Source organism: Arachis duranensis, chromosome 5 (genome assembly GCF_000817695.3).
Source record: "Arachis duranensis cultivar V14167 chromosome 5, aradu.V14167.gnm2.J7QH, whole genome shotgun sequence".
Lineage (NCBI taxonomy): Eukaryota > Viridiplantae > Streptophyta > Magnoliopsida > Fabales > Fabaceae > Arachis > Arachis duranensis.
The window spans coordinates 98380933-98403470 of NC_029776.3; the positions used below are offsets into that span (position 1 = coordinate 98380933).

The 22538-nt window shown below is 32.1% G+C and overlaps 2 protein-coding genes across 3 annotated transcripts in view; one reads left to right on the top strand and one right to left on the bottom strand.

Moving 5' to 3' along the window:
- The window catches only part of LOC107490814 (alpha-dioxygenase PIOX), a 25649-nt gene extending 11530 nt beyond the window's left edge, over window positions 1-14119 (top strand). Inside the window, exons 5-11 of one of the 2 annotated variants that reach the window (XM_052261265.1) lie at window positions 11403-11616; window positions 11828-11874; window positions 12536-12634; window positions 12757-12984; window positions 13121-13323; window positions 13409-13652; window positions 13727-14119. In XM_052261265.1, coding sequence (XP_052117225.1) covers window positions 11403-11616; window positions 11828-11874; window positions 12536-12634; window positions 12757-12984; window positions 13121-13323; window positions 13409-13652; window positions 13727-13952 — 1261 coding nt within the window. In that variant the 3' untranslated portion in view covers window positions 13953-14119. Of the gene's footprint in view, window positions 1-11402; window positions 11617-11827; window positions 11974-12535; window positions 12635-12756; window positions 12985-13120; window positions 13324-13408; window positions 13653-13726 lie in introns of both variants that reach the window. The other variant, XM_016111627.3, reaches the window with a different exon arrangement.
- Window positions 14120-17914: 3795 nt separating this feature from the next.
- LOC107490752 (uncharacterized) lies at window positions 17915-20517 on the bottom strand. The gene is made up of 4 exons (XM_016111555.1): window positions 20372-20517; window positions 19931-19985; window positions 19138-19353; window positions 17915-18604 (listed from the first exon to the last, which is right to left on the bottom strand). Exons 1-4 carry the CDS (start codon window positions 20515-20517, stop codon window positions 17915-17917), a joined length of 1107 nt encoding a protein of 368 aa, XP_015967041.1.
- Between the last annotated feature and the right edge of the window lie 2021 nt (window positions 20518-22538).

Here is a 22538-nt window from a genome sequence, read left to right on the forward strand (position 1 = left end):
ACATTCTGAAATAAATAAGCTAAATTTTGTTAATTTTTTCAGCGAAATATCAATTTAATAACCCTCAAGATTAAAAGACTGGCAAGCAATTTAAAGTTTAACATGTCTTTTGTTAATATTAATTTAAATATTAAAATAATGAATAAAAATAGAATTATTATTGGGATATCAATAGCTAACAAAAACATCTATCTTTTAAAAAAGAAATTGCCAAGCAACATTTTTATCTTTTAGAAATTAAATTAATAACTTGCTTTTGAAGAAAGAAAAAAGTTATATTTAACCCTGAAAAAAAGTATTATATTTTAATGATACGATTTCTAAATACCGGGGCCCCTTCACATGGGCATGATATCTTGATAAGATTATGTTTGGCAAACTCAATACCTGAGGATGTGCTGAGTAGCATTGAGTTGATTGCAGCAAGTGGAGTATTGTTTTGCAGTATAATTTTGTCGTGATGCGTGGGCTGTAGACCGTAGATTTAGGGGTGGCTATCTTATTTGTAGATATCCAATCAAATTCTATTCGGTTGGCAATCCAATTCGTAATGGATAAGATAGAGTTCGGATAAAATTTTCGTGTGGATCGAGTACGATACGAGTTGAGCCTCAATTATATCCAACCAGTTGATACTCTATATATACATATGTTATATACTTATATAAAAATATGTTTTAAGTGGATATTGAATTAAAGACCTCTCACTAAATACAAAAGATTCTTAGCCACTAAAAAAAATTATTAAGAATTATTCTCTACATACAAGCGTTTTTCCATACAAGTCATACAAATCATTTATATTCACGCGTTTTTACGTTTTTTTCTGTGCCTCTTCTTCATGCCTCTTCTTTCTTCATACCTCTCCTTCTTCTTCGTAATTTTTTGTCTCTCGTTATCGTCGTCATCAACACCATCTCTTCCTCCTTTTTCATTGAAATTTCTTATCCTCTTTTCTTTTTCTCTTTCTCCTTCATCATTAGTTATCTCGTTGTTGAAAATAATAAATAGTTCAGATTGTCAATTGAACCATAACGAAATTGATTATTGTTTTGAATCCAATCAAGTGCTAAAGTGTGATTCAATTTAGAAGAAAAAAAATTATAGCATTAGAGGAAATATTTTTCTGCAGCAAATTTGGGTGTAGCACAAAGATATTTGGGTGTATTTTAAGAATTTTTGGGTGTATTTTTATTCTGATAAGTTCTGCATAATTCAAAATTCTTCATCTTCCTCCTTTTTTTATCATCGTCACCATCTTCTTCTTCTTTTCTTATTCATATTTTCCTTTTTATTTTACCTTCTCAAGTTTTTTCTTGTTTTACTCTCTTAACAAGACTAAAAACAAAAAAAATCAAATAAAGAAGGAAAAACACATAATGCTGTAGAATTACTTAAAAGATGATGAACTTACATTCATTTAACTAAAAGAAAGAAAGAAATAAGAAAAAGAGGAAGGAAAAAAAAACGCAGCATTAGAGAAAATATTTTTCTGTTTTTGCAGCAAATTGGGTGTAATACGAAGATATTTGGGTGTAACACGAAAATATTTGGGTGTATTTTAAGAATTTTTGAGTGTATTTTTATTCTGATAAGTTCTGCATAATTCAAAACTCTTCCTCTTCATCTTCTTCATCTTCTACTGCTTCTTCTTCTTCCTCATCTTCTTATTTTGTTTTCTTATAATTCTTTTTGGGAGAAAAAATCAAACAAAGAAAAAAAATATATAATGTTGCAAAATTAATAGAAAGAGGAAGAGAAAAAAATGCAACAACAACAACAGTAATAAAAAAACAATAATGAAGATGAAACATGCGAAAAAAAAAGGAGGAGAAACGCAAAAAAGAAGGAGAAGAAGAAGAAGGAAGAGGAGGAGGAGAATAAGGAAGAGGAGGAGGAGACGAAGTGTCTTCTATAATGGTGAGTGAAAGCGCGCTTTGGAAACAGTTGAGTGATGCGTTATCACCCTCCCGTGAGTGAATGTAGTTTTTGTTAGACTTGACCCAGCTTGTAAGATTTGTAAGCCAAAAAGACTTGTACGTGTAGCATAACTCAATCATTAATTGATAATTTAATATTTTTTTTACATAAAAGTCTGTTCTATTTTAAATTATCATCAAGTTATATAATAATATTCTATATTTTTTAAAACCCACGCGTAAGATCAGATACCCGTGAGTTAAGAGCGAGCAGGGTTAAAGTTAGAATATTCTCAACCCGACCGCAGGTAGAGTAGGATTGAGTTTATATAAAAATTTCAACCTACAGATAAGGTTAGAATTGGGTCCAAATCCTATCCTACCCTACTCATTACCACCTCTAACTATAGCAATGGGTAAAATATTTTAAGATGTGATAGAATTAAGATTAAAAAATTATCAATGTTCGAATAGAATATTTAATTTTAAAAAGAATTTAAATACGTTAATAGAATTAGAGTTTGAATCTAAATTCTACATTCTTACTACCAATCTAACTACTATTTTCCAATTGAAAAGACATTAGAGTTTGAATCTAAATCCTACATTCTTACTACCAATCTAACTACTATTTTCCAATTGAAAAGACAGACATCCTTTTTCTTTTTCTAATTTTATTAAGAAAAGTACGATTTTTTTATTATGAGTCTTTATTACCAGTTTTTTTTTTTTCTAAAAATGACATTGATTTTTGCATATATCCATGAATATTAATAGAAAAGCTATTTTCAAATTTTTTTTCACAAAATACAAATATACATAAATATTAATAAGATTGTTTACAATTTATTCGAATAAAGAGAATTGACAGATGATTGTGATATTTTTGTTTTGATAAAAATAACAAGAAAAGAAAAAAGGACACAAATTTAAAGAACTTAAATATTAATTAACAGAAATCGTATCTTTCTGCAAAATCTTCTTCAACGCATCCTTAGACTCTATTTAAACATGAGTCGTATTGCCTTTAGCAGTAGTTTTAGCCATATAGTCTGCCACACAATTTGTTTTGTATTTGAATAAGTTCAAACTGAACCTTTGAGTTTTTTGACAAGAGATCATAGAGTATAATCACAATGTCTTAATCTATCACTGTGCTATGACTGAATATTTTTTAGGACCAAGAAGGGTTAAAAGGAGTTCGTTCACAAATTACATTCTTACAACCAGCTTCCCAAGTTAACATTAAGCCATGCCAAGCTGCGATTAATTTACAATGATACACTGGCCAAGGAAAAAGTGAGCCTGAACAACCGAGAATCTATTTTCCTCTATCATCTCGTAAGAGACACCCAAAACCCGTCAGCTGATCATCCTTGATTATGCTTGCATCACAATTAACTTTGAAGAAATTATTGGGAAGAGCTGTCCAAACATAAGTCCACTCATCACTAAAGGCTAGGTAACGGTTGTTCCTACAAGAACTCAAACTCTTTATTCAAGCTCCCGGCTAACATAGCAACCTTCATACTTGACCAAGGTTCACTGGGATTAAAAATCTCTTGACATATATTCTTCCAAATCCACTAAACCCCTGCCAGAACTAGGCCTTTCCTACCGTTAATAATTTGCTTAATCCAAGCAACAAAATCTAACGAAGCATTATTCACAAGAACAGACTGATAAAAAATGTACTAAACATCCTTGGCTTTATCGCAGTCATGAAGGCAATGAGAAATTGTCTCAGGAGAGATCCAACATCGGGAGCAAGAATTATTGGAAGCTAAACTTCTGAAGCACCGAAACTTATTTGTGGGAATTGCACCATGGAGAGCCATCCATAATAACAACCTTATCTTCTCCAGAATAAACGTCTTTCATAACCAATTCCAATTTTAGGTTTCATCCCAATGAATTTTCCTTTTAGTAAGCCATTAATATCCACTTTTGGTGCTATAAGCAATCGAAGCGAAAAGGTTCCAAAACTATCTTGTTCCACTCAAATTTAATTTTGGAATAGGCAAGCTTGCAAGAGACAACCTAACATGATCAGATAGAGGAGAATAAAATTTATCAACGTTCCAAGTTCCATTATGAATTACATGATCAATTGATAGACTAATGTCAGTAATATGAACATAGGGAATGATATCATAGAGCTTTCCGAAAGAGAACCAAGAATCAAACTACAGGGATTGATGTCTATTACCGCAACTCCACTCAAAACCATCTTTCAAGTATTTAAAGGCTTTAACTATGCTTTTTCACACATGAGAAGCTCCACACATAGCCTCCCAACTTCTGCCATTAGAGAGATGCTTGTTGTATATAGCCTGGACTTAGAGCTTGTAATGGCAGTGGAGCATTTTTCAAATAAACTTTCCTAAAAGAGCAATATTCACACGTTGCGAATCTCTCATTCCAAGGCCATCATATTTTTTCAGTGTCACAACCTTTTCCCACTTTCTAAGAGATAAGCCCCTCCTTGTTGCTTGCCCCTTCCAAAAGAATTGTCACATCAACGAATCAATTTTTTCACAGGCATGAGTCGGAAAGTAAGAGACATGCATTTGATAAATTGGAATCGAAGATAATACTAATTTGACCAAACACAATCTACCGCCTCGTTGAAAAGATGACTCTTCCAATTAGCAAGCCTACCTTGAACCTTATTTAAGACCTCATAAATAATTTTCTTAGCCACTCTTTCATGACCAATATTTATTCCTAAATACTTGCCCAAACTTTGAGTGAAGTGAATATGTGAAACCCCTAATAAAACTTCTTTCCTCCTCTACGAGATAAGTTTAGAGCAAAGAGCTTTAGACTTAGAAAGATTGACCTTTAGATTTAAAGCTTTGGTGAAAAGATCAAGAGTCTGCATAACAATTACAACATGGGACCTATTTGGTTTACATAAGAGAAGAAGATAGTCAGCAAACATAAGGTGAGAAATTCTTGGTCCTCTCTTAGATATAGCAACAGAGATCTGAGATCCATTAGCCACGAGATGGAAAATTTGGTAGGCCAACCATTCCATGCACGAGACAAACAGGTAAGGAAAAAGTGGTTCACCTTGTCGAATACCTCTATGGGGGTTAAAACTATGTAACCTCTCACCGTTCTAAAGAATTGAGAGAGATGAGGAATAGACACATCTCATGATTAAAGTAATAATACTGTCAGAAAAGCCAAAAAGTCGAAGTAAAAGCTAAAGGAATATCTGAACTACTCTGTCATAAGCCTTCTCAAGGTCTATTTTAAAAGCAATAGTTTCTTCCTTCGATTTGGTTTTTCGCATGAAGTTAAGAATCTCCTGAGCAATAATAATATTCTCACTTGTGCCTCTTCCTGGTATGAAAATCCCCTCCCCCCGACGTGGTCCAATCACATCCGTTAGGAAAGGGTAGAGGCGATTAACTAACACCTTGGTTATAATCTTATAAATAACGTTGCACAAGCTTATAGGTTGAAAATCCTTCATAACTGTAGGACTATCCACTTTAGAAATGAGCACAATCAAGGTTTCAAAAATAGACATGTCCAAAACTTCTCCAGAAAAGACTCTAAAGACACACATTCATACATCTTTTTCAACATTCTCTCAATATTCCTTAAAGAACACAGCTTGGAATACATCCAGCCCAAGAGCTTTAAAGGCACCCAAATCTATAACATCGCATTTGTCTTCCTCAAATAAAACTGGCTTGACAAGAGACTCACATGCTTCATAATTAAGCTCAGGGAAAGGAACATCCTCAAGACAATCAAGCTCTACCTCTTCTCTAGAACAAAAGAGTTTCTGAAAAAAAATTATTGACTTCATTCTTTAGAACATTCACATCATTGGACCAAGTACCATCCTCAAGCATAAGAGTGTGAATTTTATTTATCTTTCGTCTGACAATAGTTTGGAGATGGAAAAAATTAGTTTTTTTATCCCCAAATCTCACCCACTTCTCTATAGATTTCTTGTACCAAAAAAGCTCCTCCCTTAAAATAATAGCATGTAATTTCCGCTGAGCCGAGATTCTTCCTCTGAGATGAGGGTCGTCAGAGCACCCTAAGGACAACTGAATACTATTAATCTGCCCTTATAACTCTCTTTTCTTGATAAAAATATTGCCAGAGACCTCAGAATTAAACCTTTGAGCATCTCTTCTTACAACAAAAAGACTTTTAAAAACATTCGAACACTTAGAGTTCCAAGCCTTATGAACTACATCATGGAACAAAAGGTTAGTGGTCCATGCAGCTTGAAACCTGAAAGGTCGGTTCATTTTCTGCTTGACACCATCTAGCCGACACTTGATAAGAAGGGGCGAATGGTCAGAATTGTATTTGCCTAAAATTTCACAAAAAATCTCAGGGAACAGAAGGCGCAAATATCTATTAATAAAATTCTCGTCCAATTTCTTTGCTATATCTAATCCTCCCTTGACTATTCGATGCCAAGAATATCTCCTCCCTTTAGATCACATATCCATCAAACCACAATCATCCATAGTAAAAGCAAAAACATGAGCTCTATTAGCATTAAAGATCCTTCCCTTAACCTCTTTCGAAGACAACACTTCATTAAAGTTTCCTAGTACTAACCAAGGACTAGATATATTAGTGACCAACTATCTAAGGTAATCCCAAAGAGCTGGCCAATACTGAGCTTGGGGGTTGGCATACACCACGTTACATGTCCACATACAAGATCCTTTAATTACTTCAAAAGCAACACAATGATCAGTGATATTCACAATTTTGCTTTGTTCCTAGGATTTATCCACCAAAACCCAAATGCCACCACTCTAACCTCTAACTTAAGAGATACTAACATTACAATACTCCAGATTCTCCGAAAAAGACTTTATCTTCTCAAAGATAATATGGGTTTCAATAACAATAAAAAAGAAATGATGAAATTTTTTTCCATTTTTCTTGAAATGTACACGAGCTAAGTTCCCAGATGCTCCCTCACATTCCACGCTATGATGCTAAATTTATTACTATTCATAACAACAATAATAGAAAGGGGGTGATAAGAACACTACCTGGTTCAGAGATCCTGAACCCTCTCTTCGACCACCTCATTTTCCTTTGCCTCTTTAACATTAACACTTTGCTCTCACTTCTCTTTTCTCTCTCCATGTTCCAAGATTCTGCAATCTTGCAGTGAACTTTGAAGGAAAATTTGTCTGAGACGTTTTCTGACTATGCTTTGAGAAGGGGTCTCATGCTTAGCCCCACTTGGCCCTGCTTTAATGCCGCTGTATGAAGAAAGATGAATAGTATTCACATTAACATATTTTTTAACACTCCCAGTCCTAGGAGCTTTAGAGAGCCTAAAGCTTTTTGTCTTTCTACCCGTATTTACCATGAAAACAAGTTTTTTAGAATTGGGCTTCTTAACATTGGGCCGAGGCACTATGTTGACATTGTCCTTTACACTCTTTTTTTCTTTTTTTTTTTAATTAATAACCTTGGTCCGCTCTTCTTCAACTTCCATGTGACTATTGGCATGATCTTTGCCTCCTTTTTCATGCAACAAATTATGCGAAGAATCCTCCTTTCCATGTTCTTCGGTAACGGGCAAATCACTTTAAAAAATAACGTCTCACTGCACTTTTCCATCGTTGGCATTTGTAGTCCTCGGAAAATGCTTTTTGGTGGCTTATCTGCTCCCATTTTCACCGTCTTATTTTTCAACTTTGACTTGCAATCAGCCGCGACGTGTCTATAACACTTGCATGTATCACAAATAAGTTCTAAAGGCTCGTACTCCACCTTATAGACCACATCATCTACATCAATCTCATCAATGATTGGTACACCCAAGTCTATATGTACACAGGTATGTGCAAATTTTCTCCTTTCCAATTCCTTGGTTGCGACATCGACTTTGATCGAAGTACCAATCGTCGTCGTAATCCACCGCATGGCCTTTTCCTAGTAATATAGAATCATCAAGCCCGTCAAGCGAATCCAAACAAGAGTACAGCCAAAGAATTTCTCTGTCGAACAAAATCAAAAGACCAAGGTTTGACTACTAAATAGAATCCATCTATCATTCATGGTCCCCTAACTAGAACCTTTTCTCGATCCTCTCTTCAGTCACATTTGACAAGAAAATATCCATTCCCACATCCAAGAGTTCATAACCACCATTGAACCTCCAGATGAACCTTAATCTATGAGACAAGACCGTATAACTAAGGTTCTTACTGAGCACGCTAACCACTATAATCTTTGTAAGGCTCCGCAAGCACCTTCCTTCCCTCTTCAGAAAACACTACCTTCAGTTTGGATGCACCCTTGCCTCCCGATGACCACAATCGATCTATCCCCATCCAACACGTCCTCCATGATCAATGGCTTCGGTGCCACCTCACCTACCACTTTGTCTCTAACAGAATCTTTAGAGACATAGGTATCATGCATGCTAGGTTTCCCATCTCTCTGCCCTCCTGCGCCTACTTCAGCCTTCCCATTGGCCCCTACGCCCTCTTGACCCACATTTTTGACGCCTTTTTCCGCTCATCATGCTCCACCGTTTTGACATCCTGCACCGCCACTCCTTCTACCCCACTTTCACCCTCTCTCATCTCAATAATATTTTAAAGTTGTATCTGAAATACTTTCCATTATACAGAGGCTCCGCTAGGTAGACAACGAAAAATCTGAACAACATGAACAATGGGTTGGCAATTTGGTCCAAAAAATTTAAAAAAAATATTTCACCCAAAATATACAACCAAAAAATCTCATTTAATCATCTCATACTTAGTAAATTGAACATCCAACATATTTTAACTGTATCTAACTAGATCTATTCCAACCAAATAACCATCCACATAAGAATTAAAATAATTATCGTATACCTACTAAAATGATCATCCGGCTAAAAATTAAAAATAATCATCCGCATACCTATTAAAATAACTCAAGAAGGCAACGTACCAAATAATAAACAATGAACTCATGCTAGATGCAAACCTCAGGCTGAATCTGGCGTCGTTCGTGACGACGTGGATGGAGTCTGAGTGCAACAAGTTCGACGACGTGGATGGAGTCTGAGTGCAACAAGTTCATAATGGCCGCCATTAACAAGAAGTCAAGAACGCCATTAACTAGAAGTCAAGAACCACTTTGACATGGATAAGCAGGTGAAGGGTGCAAAAACGGCGCCACTAATAGGGTTGGAAGAGAATCTGGTGCGGCGGTGAGGGAGGCGACAGCGTCAAGAACTTTGCGGTGACGACGATGACCGTTGCGGGAGAGAGAAACGCCGGTGAAGGGGTGCAAAACGGCGTTACTAATAGGGTTGGAGGAGAACCTGATGCAGCGATGAGGGGGCGACAGTGTTAAAAGCTTTCCGGCGACGACGATGACGGTTGTAGGAGAGATCAATACCGTTGAAGAGAGGTGTAAAACGTACAATATATAATATATAAATGGTTAACCGTCCGTAGTAGTTTATGTGCTAATTTTATTTTTTTTAATTTTAAAATATGATAATAATTATTTAATTAATTAAAGATCTAAATTTTAATTTTAAATTTATTTTTTCTTTTAAATTATTGTTTACTATATACATTGTTTTTCTATATTTTTTCTATAATAGTGAATACTGTTAAAAATAGAAAGTACGTTGTTAAGAATTTTAGTGTCTATTTTATTTTATTTATTTTTTATAATTTTCTATTATAATAATAAACTCTACTTTTAATGTATTGAATTTTTTTCTTTAGAAAAAACAAATAATCTACATAACATCAAAATAATACTGTATAATCTATTTTTTTTTAAAATAAAGATTCGATCCATATTCATTAAAAAAACATAAGACGAAGTTAATATAAAAATATATTCATCATATATTATTTTAAGGTCAAACATATATAAGACAAATGTTGTCAATTAAACTTCTTTTTTAGATAATTGGCATGTCAATTACACTTTTGTAACGTAGTTGGAGTGGGGACTTGTACAGTTGTTGTACCCCTGCCTCTATCTCTGCTTATCCCAAATTGAAAAAATTCCTTGCCGTGACAATTAATTCTTTTTTTAAAGAAAGAGCTCAACATTGGTGAAATAAGTAAATAAGATAAATACAAATTATAAACGATCAATAATTTTATATTATTTTCGTTATCAATAACATGAATTATTTACAATATCATTCTGTAATATATAAAAATGATTAACCCGCACAATTTTTAAATTTTGTTATTTTACTGTGAAAGATAACATCATTTTTACGTAATCAAATAGTCCACATAATGATATTTTTTAGTTTAATAAATTAAGATTAATTTATTATAAATTTAAATTTTATTTAAAAATTTATTATTAATTAATAAATTATTTTATATATAAGACTAAATTTAAATTTTTAATACTTATTTAAATAGATGAGTAAATTAATCATTTACATAACTAAAGTAAATTATCACATTTTTATTCTAGTAACCCATGATCTCCACAAACATTTATTTAGACGAATTTTTTGACCATATCTCTGAGATAATCTTGTAAATAAAAAATATATATTAACTTTTAGGATTATCTGTTTAGGTTTTTATTTAGATTTTCAGCGACTATAAATATTGGGTTAAAAGTTAGAAGTTAAAACATTAAAAGTGTTTTTTTAATACCAAAAAAGGGTTGTACTATTTCTTGGTGACACCAAATAAAAAAGTTATACTATTATTTTATTGAGTTTTAGTTTTGAAATGAACAAATGAGATTACTCTGTGGAGCATGAAAACTCCTCTAATAATTACGATTGCTATTATAAATTAGGGAGCGCCTCCCAAATTAATAATGTCATTCTTTAATTGTATATTATCAAAAATAATTATCTTACAATTTTTCTCTCCATTATGTGAAAGATAAATTAGAAAAATTATAACTTATGGAGTGATAATATTATTCTCTTATAAATAAACTACTATATATAGCAATAATAATAAATAAGGAGCCAATAAAATATTTATACAATGTGTATAATGAACTATATGAGTTAAAAAATAAACATCATTTATACTATTCAGAATAACTATCCGAGTACTAGGAATAATAAATATCTTATGTCATAAAATCATTCATCCAAAAGCTTTTAGATGTAAAATTATAATACCATGTCATGATATTACTCATCCCAAAAGTTTCAATTGATGGAAAAAAGTAACACTAATCTTTGATACGGCATCCCTACACCTCTATTGTATACATTGTATAAATATTCTATTGATTTCCTATATTTCTTCGTGATAAATACAGAAGAGTTGATTTAATAAAAGAAATGGACAATAATAATTACTGTAGTGAATAGTAATACAAATATACATGCCACTAAAAATACTTTTTTTTTCTCTCTCGTAATATCCATTATTTATTTTCAAATTGAAGCATGTAGCACAAACATATAAGTAGTATCTGTTATAAGAGCTAATGAATTAATAATTTATTAAAACCAATAAATTGAAGGGATGCAAGTGTGATATATGGAAGCAATGGAGAAGTTTTGAAGAGATTGAGAACATTGAAAGATGGGAAGATAAAGATATCTGAAGAAGGGGAGCTTCTCCATAATGAAAATGGAATTGCAGTCTCTGGTGATGTCCGTAATAGTTGGGCTGGTGTCTCAACTTTGCAGGCCCTTTTTGTTCATGAACACAATTCTGTCTGTGATGCTCTCAAGGTATGTATGTATGTCTATTCTGTAGTAATTAACTAACATACCCTAAATTTTACAATCGATCACGTTTTATATATTTATCAACTAGTTAGTTAAGTTAGTTTTAAGTTGGTTAGAGATAATTAGAGGCAGTTAGATACCGTTAGAAATCAGTTACGGGTAATATAATATTTTGTCTGATGTATCTGAAGTTGAATGCACAAATTAAAAACAGAAAAACTACCCAGAATTGGATGATGAAGAAATATATAGGCATGCAAGGTTGGTGACGTCAGCAGTAATTGCAAAGATTCACACCATTGATTGGACTGTAGAGCTCCTTAAAACTGACACTCTACTTGCAGGCATGAGGGTCAACTGGTATCTCTAAACACTCTCTTGTCAATTAATTATAGAAAATGATTAAAACTTTTTTTTTAATTATTCTCCTAAATTTTGAATTTTTTTATTTTTTGATATTTTTATAAAATAAGATATATATTTAAATTTTTGTCTATTTAAATATAAGAGAATAATTAAAAAAATTAATTAAGATTCTCAATCATTAATATTAATTATGGATTTAGATTTTCTAAAGTTTGAATTTCACTTTAGAGAGTAAAGTGTGATCTCTCACTATTGATTTCATAAGTAACACCAAAAATAAATATAAAAGAAAAACTATTCAATGGTAGAAGATCATATTTTACTTTTTAAGATGAAATTCAAATTTTAGAAGATCCAAATTCATTAATTATATATGCTTAATTAACTAAGATAATTTTTTTTCTTAATTTGGATTATCGTTTTAACTAGGTTCAATCATGAGACCCTTATTAGCTTGTTAGGATTCTTTACCGTGCTTGTTAGGATTCTTTACCGTGTGCTTTTAATCTATCTTCTACCCAGAATTGGATGATGAAGAAATATATAGGCATGCAAGGTTGGTGACGTCAGCAGTAATTGCAAAGATTCACACCATTGATTGGACTGTAGAGCTCCTTAAAACTGACACTCTACTTGCAGGCATGAGGGCCAATTGGTATCTCTAAACACTATCCTCTTAATTATATGTGCCTAATTAACAAAATTTTGTTTATTAGCTGTACTGTACATGCATGTTTGATTAATTATTGAATTAATTTAAAGTATTGTGCACTCAAGGTATGGATTGTTGGGGAAGAAATTTAAGGACACGTTTGGACATGTTGGAGGAGCAATCTTAGGAGGACTTGTGGGATTGAAGAGACCAAATAATCATGGTGTCCCATACTCTTTAACTGAGGAATTTGTCAGTGTTTATAGAATGCACTCACTCTTACCTGATAACCTTCAACTCAGAGACATATCTGCCACTCCTGGACCCAATAAATCTCCACCGTTAATCAAAGAGTATGAACATTATTATTATTATTATTATTATTATTATTATTATTAAGTTTTTTCCGTTTTCTTATTATTATTAATGTCAAATCAAAACTTAAGAAAAGGTTAAGAAAATTTCCTTTGCGGTTTGGTATTATGATAGGATTCCTATGAAGAATTTGATTGGACTAGAAGGAGAGAAGACTTTAACAAAGATAGGGGTTGCAAGTCAAATAGTATCAATGGGGCACCAAGCTTGTGGAACACTTGAGCTTTGGAACTATCCAATGTGGCTCAGAGATCTCATACCACAAAACTTGGACGGCTCAGAAAGGCCAGATCACGTGGACCTACCTGTTCTTGAAAGTATGATACCTAATCCTTACCCTCTATTATTCTAACATGCCAAAAATAAAAATAGAAAATGATATGAATATATGTGATGATGCAGTTTATAGGGACAGAGAGAGGAATGTAGCGAGATACAACCAATTCAGGAGGGCATTATTGTTGATACCAATCTCGAAATGGGAAGATTTAACAGATGAGAAGGAAGCAATTGAAGTACTAGAAGATGTTTATGGTGATGATGTTGAAGAGCTTGATTTGTTGGTTGGCCTAATGGCAGAGAAGAAGATTAAAGGCTTCGCTATTAGTGAAACTGCTTTCGTTATATTCCTCCTCATGGCATCTAGGTATATATAGTATTATTATTAGTCTTGAATTTCTTCTTTGTGTTTTGGTCTAATAAGAGTTATTGAATTTGTAGGAGATTAGAAGCTGATAGGTTCTTCACAAGCAACTTCAATGAAGAGACGTACACTAAGAAGGGTTTGGAATGGGTCAACTCTACAGAAAGCCTTAAGGATGTTATTGATCGTCACTATCCTGAAATCACTCTCAAGTGGCTCAACTCTTCTAGTGCCTTCTCTGTTTGGGACTCTCCCCCAAACACTTCCAATCCCATCCCTCTATACCTTCGTATTCCCCATTGATCATCATTTCACCCTTCCAACTATATTAAACTTCCTCTAAAATAATTATACTTTCACCACAATAAATAAATGGCTGGACCACTATTAGGGAACTCATCAGTCTCCAATATCAATATGACGTATTGTTGTTATTTGCATTCATAATATTACAAGCTATATTATTCCTATTCCTTTTATGTGTCCTTTTCTAATTGCCGTATAACAAGAGAAATGTTAGTTGTCCTTTAACTTTTAATTTTTAGTTAGTTTTTTCAAGGATTTATTATTATTTAATTAATTTAAATATTCACTTTTACGTATTAATTGTCCAAAAAATCAGATTTTTTTTCTTAAAGTTAAATAAAAGAAAATATTTAAAAGATACTTAATTTCACTAATAAATCATTTAGTGCGCATGCACACCTAAGTTGGTCGTTTCTCACATCTCTTGATCATGATTCTCAAGTCTTAACCTTACAAAAGAGACTTGATTCAACAGAATGACAAAACTCATTGCTAACAGAGACATAGCTGCCTATATATGAAAAGATACATGTAATCAATTAATCTAACTAACTATGCTAACCATTACTACCTAACTAACTATCCATCAAAAAGAAAATGATTCAGTTGCAGCAACCCCAGTTGTCCAAAGCTTACATGTGAAGTAAGACCTTGCCTTAAGTTAGAAGTGCAAAATATTAGATCCCTAACTTGCAAAATATTGCTGAAGATGATGTCACAATAGTTTTTTTTTTTTTTGTTTTTCCAGGACAAAAATTCTGAGGGCCCAAGCCACTACCCCTTTATATCCGTCCATGTATAGCGATAGATTTTGTGAGAAAAACTTTAGCCATCACTAAACTTTAAGAAAGAATTGTTTACCATTTTTTCTGTCACTACACCGTCTTAATTCATGCCGTTCAATTAGGTATCCTTTAAAAATAATACAATATTCAGTTTTTTATTATAATAATTTAAAAAAAATAAAACAAACGCAACTAAAAATTATGAATAGATTTAGTGTCTTTCTAAAATTAAATATATATTTAAAAGACAAACTAAATAAAATTAAAATTTAAAATTTAAATTTAAAATTTCTGTTTCAAATTTAATATATTTTATTATTAATATATTATAATTTAAATACACATCTAAAAATCAAATTATTCAAAATTCAAAATTTTGATTTTAAAATTCTAAAATAAATCTTAAACCATTTAATTATATTTATTTGATAGATTTTTAAATGTGTTCTAAAAATATTTTGAGTATGACTGTATTATTTTGTATGTGTAATAAACTTACGAAATAAACTAATGCTCAAATAATACATGTTAGATATATTTTTATTCATAAGATATAAAAAATTTAAATTAATTATTGATTTTAATAATTTTGAAAACGTTAATGTTCAAATAAGTAATGAATAAATCTAACTAATGATAAAATAATAAACATTAGATGCATTTTATTAAATCAAATATTAAAAGATTAATTATATTTTTAGTATTTATATTTAAATGCTAGAAGTTATAATCTTGGATGTGTTTCAAAAATAATTTATATATAACATCATATTTTTAGATGTGTTATAATTGAAAAAAAATAATTTTTATGAACATACCATCTACATAATCTTACTTAAACTTTTAAATTTTAGACGTGTTTTAAAAATAATGTGTTATAATTAAAAAATAATATCTATTTGTATTATACACATAACTTGTAATTAATCCTCAATGTTGTACTCAATGAACTTAAATTGTAGATATATATTCTATGTATTAGATGTACAAAAAAATATTCAATGTTTTAGGAGAATTAGTGTGTTGAACTGTTGATAGGACATTAGTTATTGAACCTTTCATTTTCAGAATGAACCACAAGAAATAGCCTTAATAATGGCAAGTCATAAGATTTTAAAGATTTAAAGTGTGCCAAAAACTCCTTTCGTTTCAAAACTATATACAGATATAATCACATAAACAACGGGGCAAATAATAATAATAATAATAATAATAATAATAATAATAATAATAATAATAATAATAAAGAAAAAAGAAGAGGGTGCTACCTGGCTTCAAGATGAGAACGTTTTGGTTGAACTTCAGGACGAGAGGGTGGTGTTATTAGTTTATCACATTTCAGAAAGTAACGTAAAAGAAAATATAAAAAACCGTGTTATATGAAGTTACGTCAAAGAATAAAGGAAACAATAACTAACTATGAAGTGGGTAGAAAATTAAAGAGATTTAAATTAAGTTTAATTATAAATATGGATCTAAAAAATAGAAATACGTTTTTCTAGAAAAATAATTAAATAATATTAAAGGCTAACCAAAAATTAATTTGTGTTGTACAAATAGTATTTTCTTAATCCCTTGCTAACTATCGAAGGAAAAAATCATTCGGAAAAGTCCGTCAGTAATGCGAAACATTTGAGTAAAGAAAGGGAGAGATTTTGGAATTCCTTTCTCAGTTTAGGATGTGATGCATGGGCTTTGGAATGGTTAGAATTAAAAGATGGAATTTTCTCATCATTTTTTAACCCAAAAATTATTCATATTAAATCATTAAGAAAGAAAATACTTAAATGCGGAAGCGTACTTGAATTTATAAAAATGAATCATGATTGGAAGAGTTTGGATATTGTAGTTATTTCAATCTTTTTCAACCATTGTGACTCTTCTGATGGAGAAAGAGCGACAAAGGCGGCTTTGGTATATTGGAGACCGAACTCTGAAGGCAATATTTATATTTGAACATGACACCCATTAAACCCTAAAACCCAAATAAAATAGTATCTAAAGTCCAAAAAATAATATATCTAAAATCCAAAAGATAATTATCTAAGGAACAAAAGATAATATCTGGTTTTATTCTTATTTAATTCTAAATCAAAAGTAATTATGACTTGTTCAATTTAGCATTTATAACAATAAATGAGATCACCATTATATAAATCATTTAATTTGAAATAGCATAATTTGTGATTATAATTAATATATGTATTGCCCACAAACAAATTAGAAAATTAAAATAATTTCCTAACAATCTCCCACTTGGGCTATATATATATTCTTTCTTGACATAATCACATCTAATAAACTTTATGCGCGCATCTAAATGCTATTTCTCTCATTATTTTAACAATATGGTCCGTCTCATATATTCGATATGGAATCACCGCAGCTTTTATCACATTAATGTCGTGACAAGGTCACGACAATCACCATCCCAACATACTTAACAACATAGATCAAATTTGGATGAGTAATATAGAAATTATATGCCAAGTGATCTCATGTATGTCTATTTCCAGCTGGTCTAACTTTAAAAAATTTATTGAGATCAAACACAAAAATATTTCACATAACATGAAATAAACCATCAACTTAATTCTGCAGAAAGTAATTCAATATCTGTCATAGGACATATAGCATAAAATAAATTCCTACTAAACCAAGGCATCACAAATATTGACATCCATTCGAGCAGTGTGTTCATGAAAGACTTTAGGGATCAATCTCTTGGTTAATGGGTCTGCTAACATATACTCTGTTCCTATATATTCTATAGAAACCTATTTTCTTAACCTTTCTCCTTGACAACTAAGAACTTGATGTCTGTATGCTTCAATTTTGTCAAGCTCTTATTGTTGTTGGAGTATAGTACTGCTGACTTATTGTCACAAAATATCTTTAATAACCTTTCAATGTCATCTACTATAGGAAGCTCAGTGACAAAGTTTCACAATCATATGCCATGAAATCGGAATCAGAGTACCTAATGATCTCCAAATTTTCTGATCTCCGATAAGTAATCATGTAATCCTTTGTTCTTTTTAAATAGCGCATTACGCGTTTAACAACTATCCAATGATCCATGCCTGGATTGCTCAAGTATCTACCCAACACTTCCACTATAAATGATATATCGGGACGTGTGCAGACTTGAGCATACATTAAGCTCTATAGTGCTCATGCATAAGGTTTATCATGCATTGCTGTCCTCTCAAGATCATTTTTAGGGCATTGCTTGATACTGAACTTGTCTTCTTTAGTTACGAGTGTGTCCATTGGTCTGCATCTTTCCATACCATATCTACTTAAAATCTTTTCGATATAGTTCTTTTGTGATAATCCAAGAATACTTTGAGAGCAATATCTTAGTATCTCAATTCCTAATGCAAAAGAGGCATCACCAAAATCTTTCATTTCGAATTTGTTAGATAGAAATTTTTTAGTTTCATGCAACAAGCCTTTATCGTTACTGGCAAGTAGAATATCATCAACATATAAGACCAAAAAGATGTGTTTACTCCCACTGAACTTGCGGTATACATATTCATCTATGATATTTACCTCAAAACCATAAGGTAATGACTTGATGAACTTATGATACCATTGACGGGAAGCTTGTTTGAGACCATATATGATTTTTTTTTCTCTATTGGATCTCCTTAATGAGTAATGACACTTCGTGAGGTTATTAAGCTTGTTGTATAGATTGGGATTGAGAAAAATTCTCATTATTTTCTGTGTTGTAGCAGTATCTTGAGCAACAACGATATTCTCATTGTTCTCTTGTACTGTAACTGGATCTACAGTAGGATTCTCATTCTGCTCTTGTACTATAACTGTGTCTTGAACAATAATAGGTACAAAGACCTGATCATTGTCAGTTACAGAATCCTCATAAAAAATAACATTCCTAATATTTTTTTAACCTCAAACTTAACACCCTCAAGAAATCTCGTATTTTCCGTTTCAAAAAATAGACCTTGATGCAGGATTGTAAAACTTGTACCCCCGTGAATGCTCAGCATAACCAACAAAGTAGCAACTAATTTTCCTTGAATCCAATTTTCTTTCATGCGGCCTATAAGGTCGTGCCTCAACTGGACATCCCCAATTATGCAAATGCTTTATACTGGACCTTTTTCCAGATCAAATTTCATATGGAGTTTTGTTAACTGCTTTGCTTGGCACCCTATTAAGGATGTATACTGTGGTCTTTAAGGTTTCTCTCCAAAGTGATTCAGGCAAGGAAGAATGACTAATCATACTTCTCACTATGTCCTTAAGAGTTCGGTTCCTTCACTATGCAATACCATTCATGCTAGGTTTGCCTGGCATGGTGTATTGTGGAACAATACCACACTCCTCTAGGAAAAGAGCAAAAGGCCCGGAATGTTACTCACCTGAACCGTCGTATCTTTGTAGTATTCACCACCACGATTAGATTTGACAGCTTTAATTTTCTTTCCAAGTTGAAGTTCAGCTTCAACTTTGAAAGACTTGAAAACATCCAAAACTTGGGAATTTTCATGAATTAAATATAGATACCCATAACGAGAGTAATTATCTATGAACGTAATAAAGTACCGTTGTCTATTCCAAGAGACAGTAGGGAAGGGCTACATATATCGGTATGTATCAGTTCTAAGACATTTTTAGCTCTCTCGGCACTTAATTTCCTTTCGTTTGTCCTTTTTTCCTTTATGCACTCAATGCAGACTTCAAAGTCCGCCAAATTTAGGGGTCCAAAAATTTCATCCAACACGAGCCTCTGAATTTTCTGTTTAGAGATATGACTTAGGCGTTTGTGCCATAATGATGCCGAATTCTGATTTAGTTTTTGTTTTGTATCCGTTTGCAGTATTTCATTTTTATAAGAATTTAAGTCAAGCCTATATAGATTATCCACCAATGACCAAAGCAAATATTATTCGAATTATAAAAGAGATTGACTTTATTGTCTGCAAATGAACAAAAATAACATGATTTGTCCAAATGAAAAACAGAAACCAAATTCCGTCTAAATAACGGTACATAAAATGTCTCTAATAAATCCAAGTAAAATCCACTCGTGGAACATAATCTAAAGGTTCCTATAGCTTCGACTGCAACTATATTGCTGTCTACCACATAGATGTATCTTTCAGCATCACTTGGCGGTCAGCTCCACAGGCAACCCTGCATAGTAACACTTACATGAGTAGTTGCAGCAGAATCTACCCACCAAGTATCAACAGGTGCATAACTTAAACTAGTTTTAGAACAAACGAAAGTAAGAATTACACCATTCTTTACACTTCAAGTGGCATATTTAGTACAATCCTTCTTCATGTATCTCACTCTCTTACAGAAGAAACAGGTTGAAACTTGATCCTGTTTCTTAACATTTTTCTATTGAGAAGACACATTCGCAGTAGTATCACGCTTTCTTTTATATTGAAAATATGAAGTCATGTGAGCACTTTCAATCTTATCTTGCTATAGCCTCTCTTCTTCTTGCACACAGTGAGATATAAGCTCATTTAAGGACCAAGTGTCCTTTAGAGTGTTATAACTCTAACTTTAGTGCTTTCAATTTTTGAAGCAAAATGAGACATTTCCATAATGTACTCTCTGATGTTCTCTTCACATTTATACCTCATGGAGACAAGTTTGTTGAAAAGGCTACTTGCTTCCGCCTTTTCATTCTTAATAAAGAATTTTTCATTATCTTTCAGGAACTGTTCGGCATCTTTATTCTCAGTAATTGAGCCCCGAAACGCCTCAGAAATTGAGCGTTTCATGATCATAATACTCATTCGATTGGATCTCTCTCACTTTTCTATTTTAACCTTATTGAGATTTTTTGGAGTGAAAGTAGGTTTCTCCTCTCGAAAAGCTATATCCAGATCCATATAATCGAGCACAATCTCCATGGCATCTTTCCAAACCTTAAAGTTTAAACTATTCAGTATAGAAATACTGTTATTGTGTAGAAATATTGGCAGCTGAAGCCATAGTTTCTTTATTAGAACAAAAAAGAAACATGTAGTATTAGTTAAATAACGTGAAAAAAATCCATATTGAGATATCTAAAACAATATTAATTTTCAATCTTTTGATAGAAAAATTAACTGTAAGTGATACTCTCATTGAAGTAATCAATTTTTGTCAAAATTCTTGTCACATATTAAGCCTTTCTTTGGACCGACTGAATGCGCACATGGAAACTTAAACTTCGCAACCTATTTATTACCGCATATATTTTCTATTAATTAGCCAAACAATAACCTTCCTTTGGATCGATTATTGATCGCATAATTATTAGAAAATAAACAAAAGTGTGCAATGCTTATTATTTGGCCAAATAATAAACTTCTTTTGGGTCGATTATTGTCTGCATAAATAATAAGCATTATTTTATTCTTAATTAGTTATCTAAACATGTATTTACCATCAATATGTATATAATTCGGCCAAATATAGACCTTCCTCTAGGCTGATCAATATTCGCATGAATTACATATCACCATATTTCTAATGTTTTAAATAAATTAATTTTCACAAAAGAGGCTACTTTGACAGCATAATGTTCAATCAATTTATTTCAAAACCAAATCTTTATAAAATAGGTTGGTATAATAATCCAAATTGTTACTAATTTCCTTATATAACAATTAAAAAAATATTTAAATCGCAAAGAAAATTAAATCTTAATGGTGTCCTGACAAACCTAATTTGACGGTTTATCTTGCATTGATTTTAAGGGATTTTATGACCTTTTACCCACATTTATTCAATGAAATAGCATGGTTTTGTATATTCTCCTTTAATTGTGCTTAAGAGTGAAAACATGCTTTTTAGGTCTTAAAATGAATAAATTTAATTCACCTTGATTCCATTAGATGCCTTGATATGTTTGTTAAGTGATTTAACATTTAGGAGGCAAACATTGGATCAAGGAAATGAAGAAAGAAGCATGAAAAGTTGGAGAACTCATGAAGAAATAAAAGAACCGGAAAGCTGTCAAGCCGACCTCTCCGCACTTAAACGACCATAACTTGAGCTACAGAGGTCCAAATGATGCGGTTCCAGTTGGGTTGGAAAGCTAACATCCGGGGCTTCGAAACGATATAAGATTTGCCATATTTGCTACAAGTATGGTGGTGCGCACGCGCATAGTACGCGCACGCGCCGTTGCTGCCACCTAGTCCACTTGAAGCAAAACGTGGCCATCGATTTTAGAAGCCTTGTGGGCCCAATCCAACTCATTTCTGATGCTATTTAACCCAATGAGTGAAGAGAAAAACACATGTTAGTTACAATTAGTTTTAGTTTAGTTCTAGAAGTTAGTTTCTAGAGAGAGAAGCTCTCACTTCTCTCTAGAATTAGGATTAGGATTAGGTTTAGTTCTTAGATCTAGATTTAGATTCATCTTCTTCTACTTCTATCTTCTCAATTCCTTGTAGTTACATTCATTTTTCTCCTACTCTTTTGGTGTAATCTCTTTTATGTTGTTCTTATATTTTGTTGTAGATCTAGTATTGTTCCTTCTACTTTCTTTCAATTCAATTCAAGATAATTCATAATAATTGTGTTTCTTTTGATTGTTGTTGTTAATTTCTCTCAATAATTGTTGTTAGATTCTCTTCTTGTTGTTAATTTGCTTTGCTTTTCTTTTGTGCCTTCCAAGTGTTTGATGAAATGCTTGGTAGGATTTTAGTGTAACTTTTGTTCCTCTTGGCTTTGATTGAGTAATTAGTGACTCTTGAGTTATCTAATCCTTTTGTTGATTGATAATTAGAAGTTGCTAATTGATTTGAAT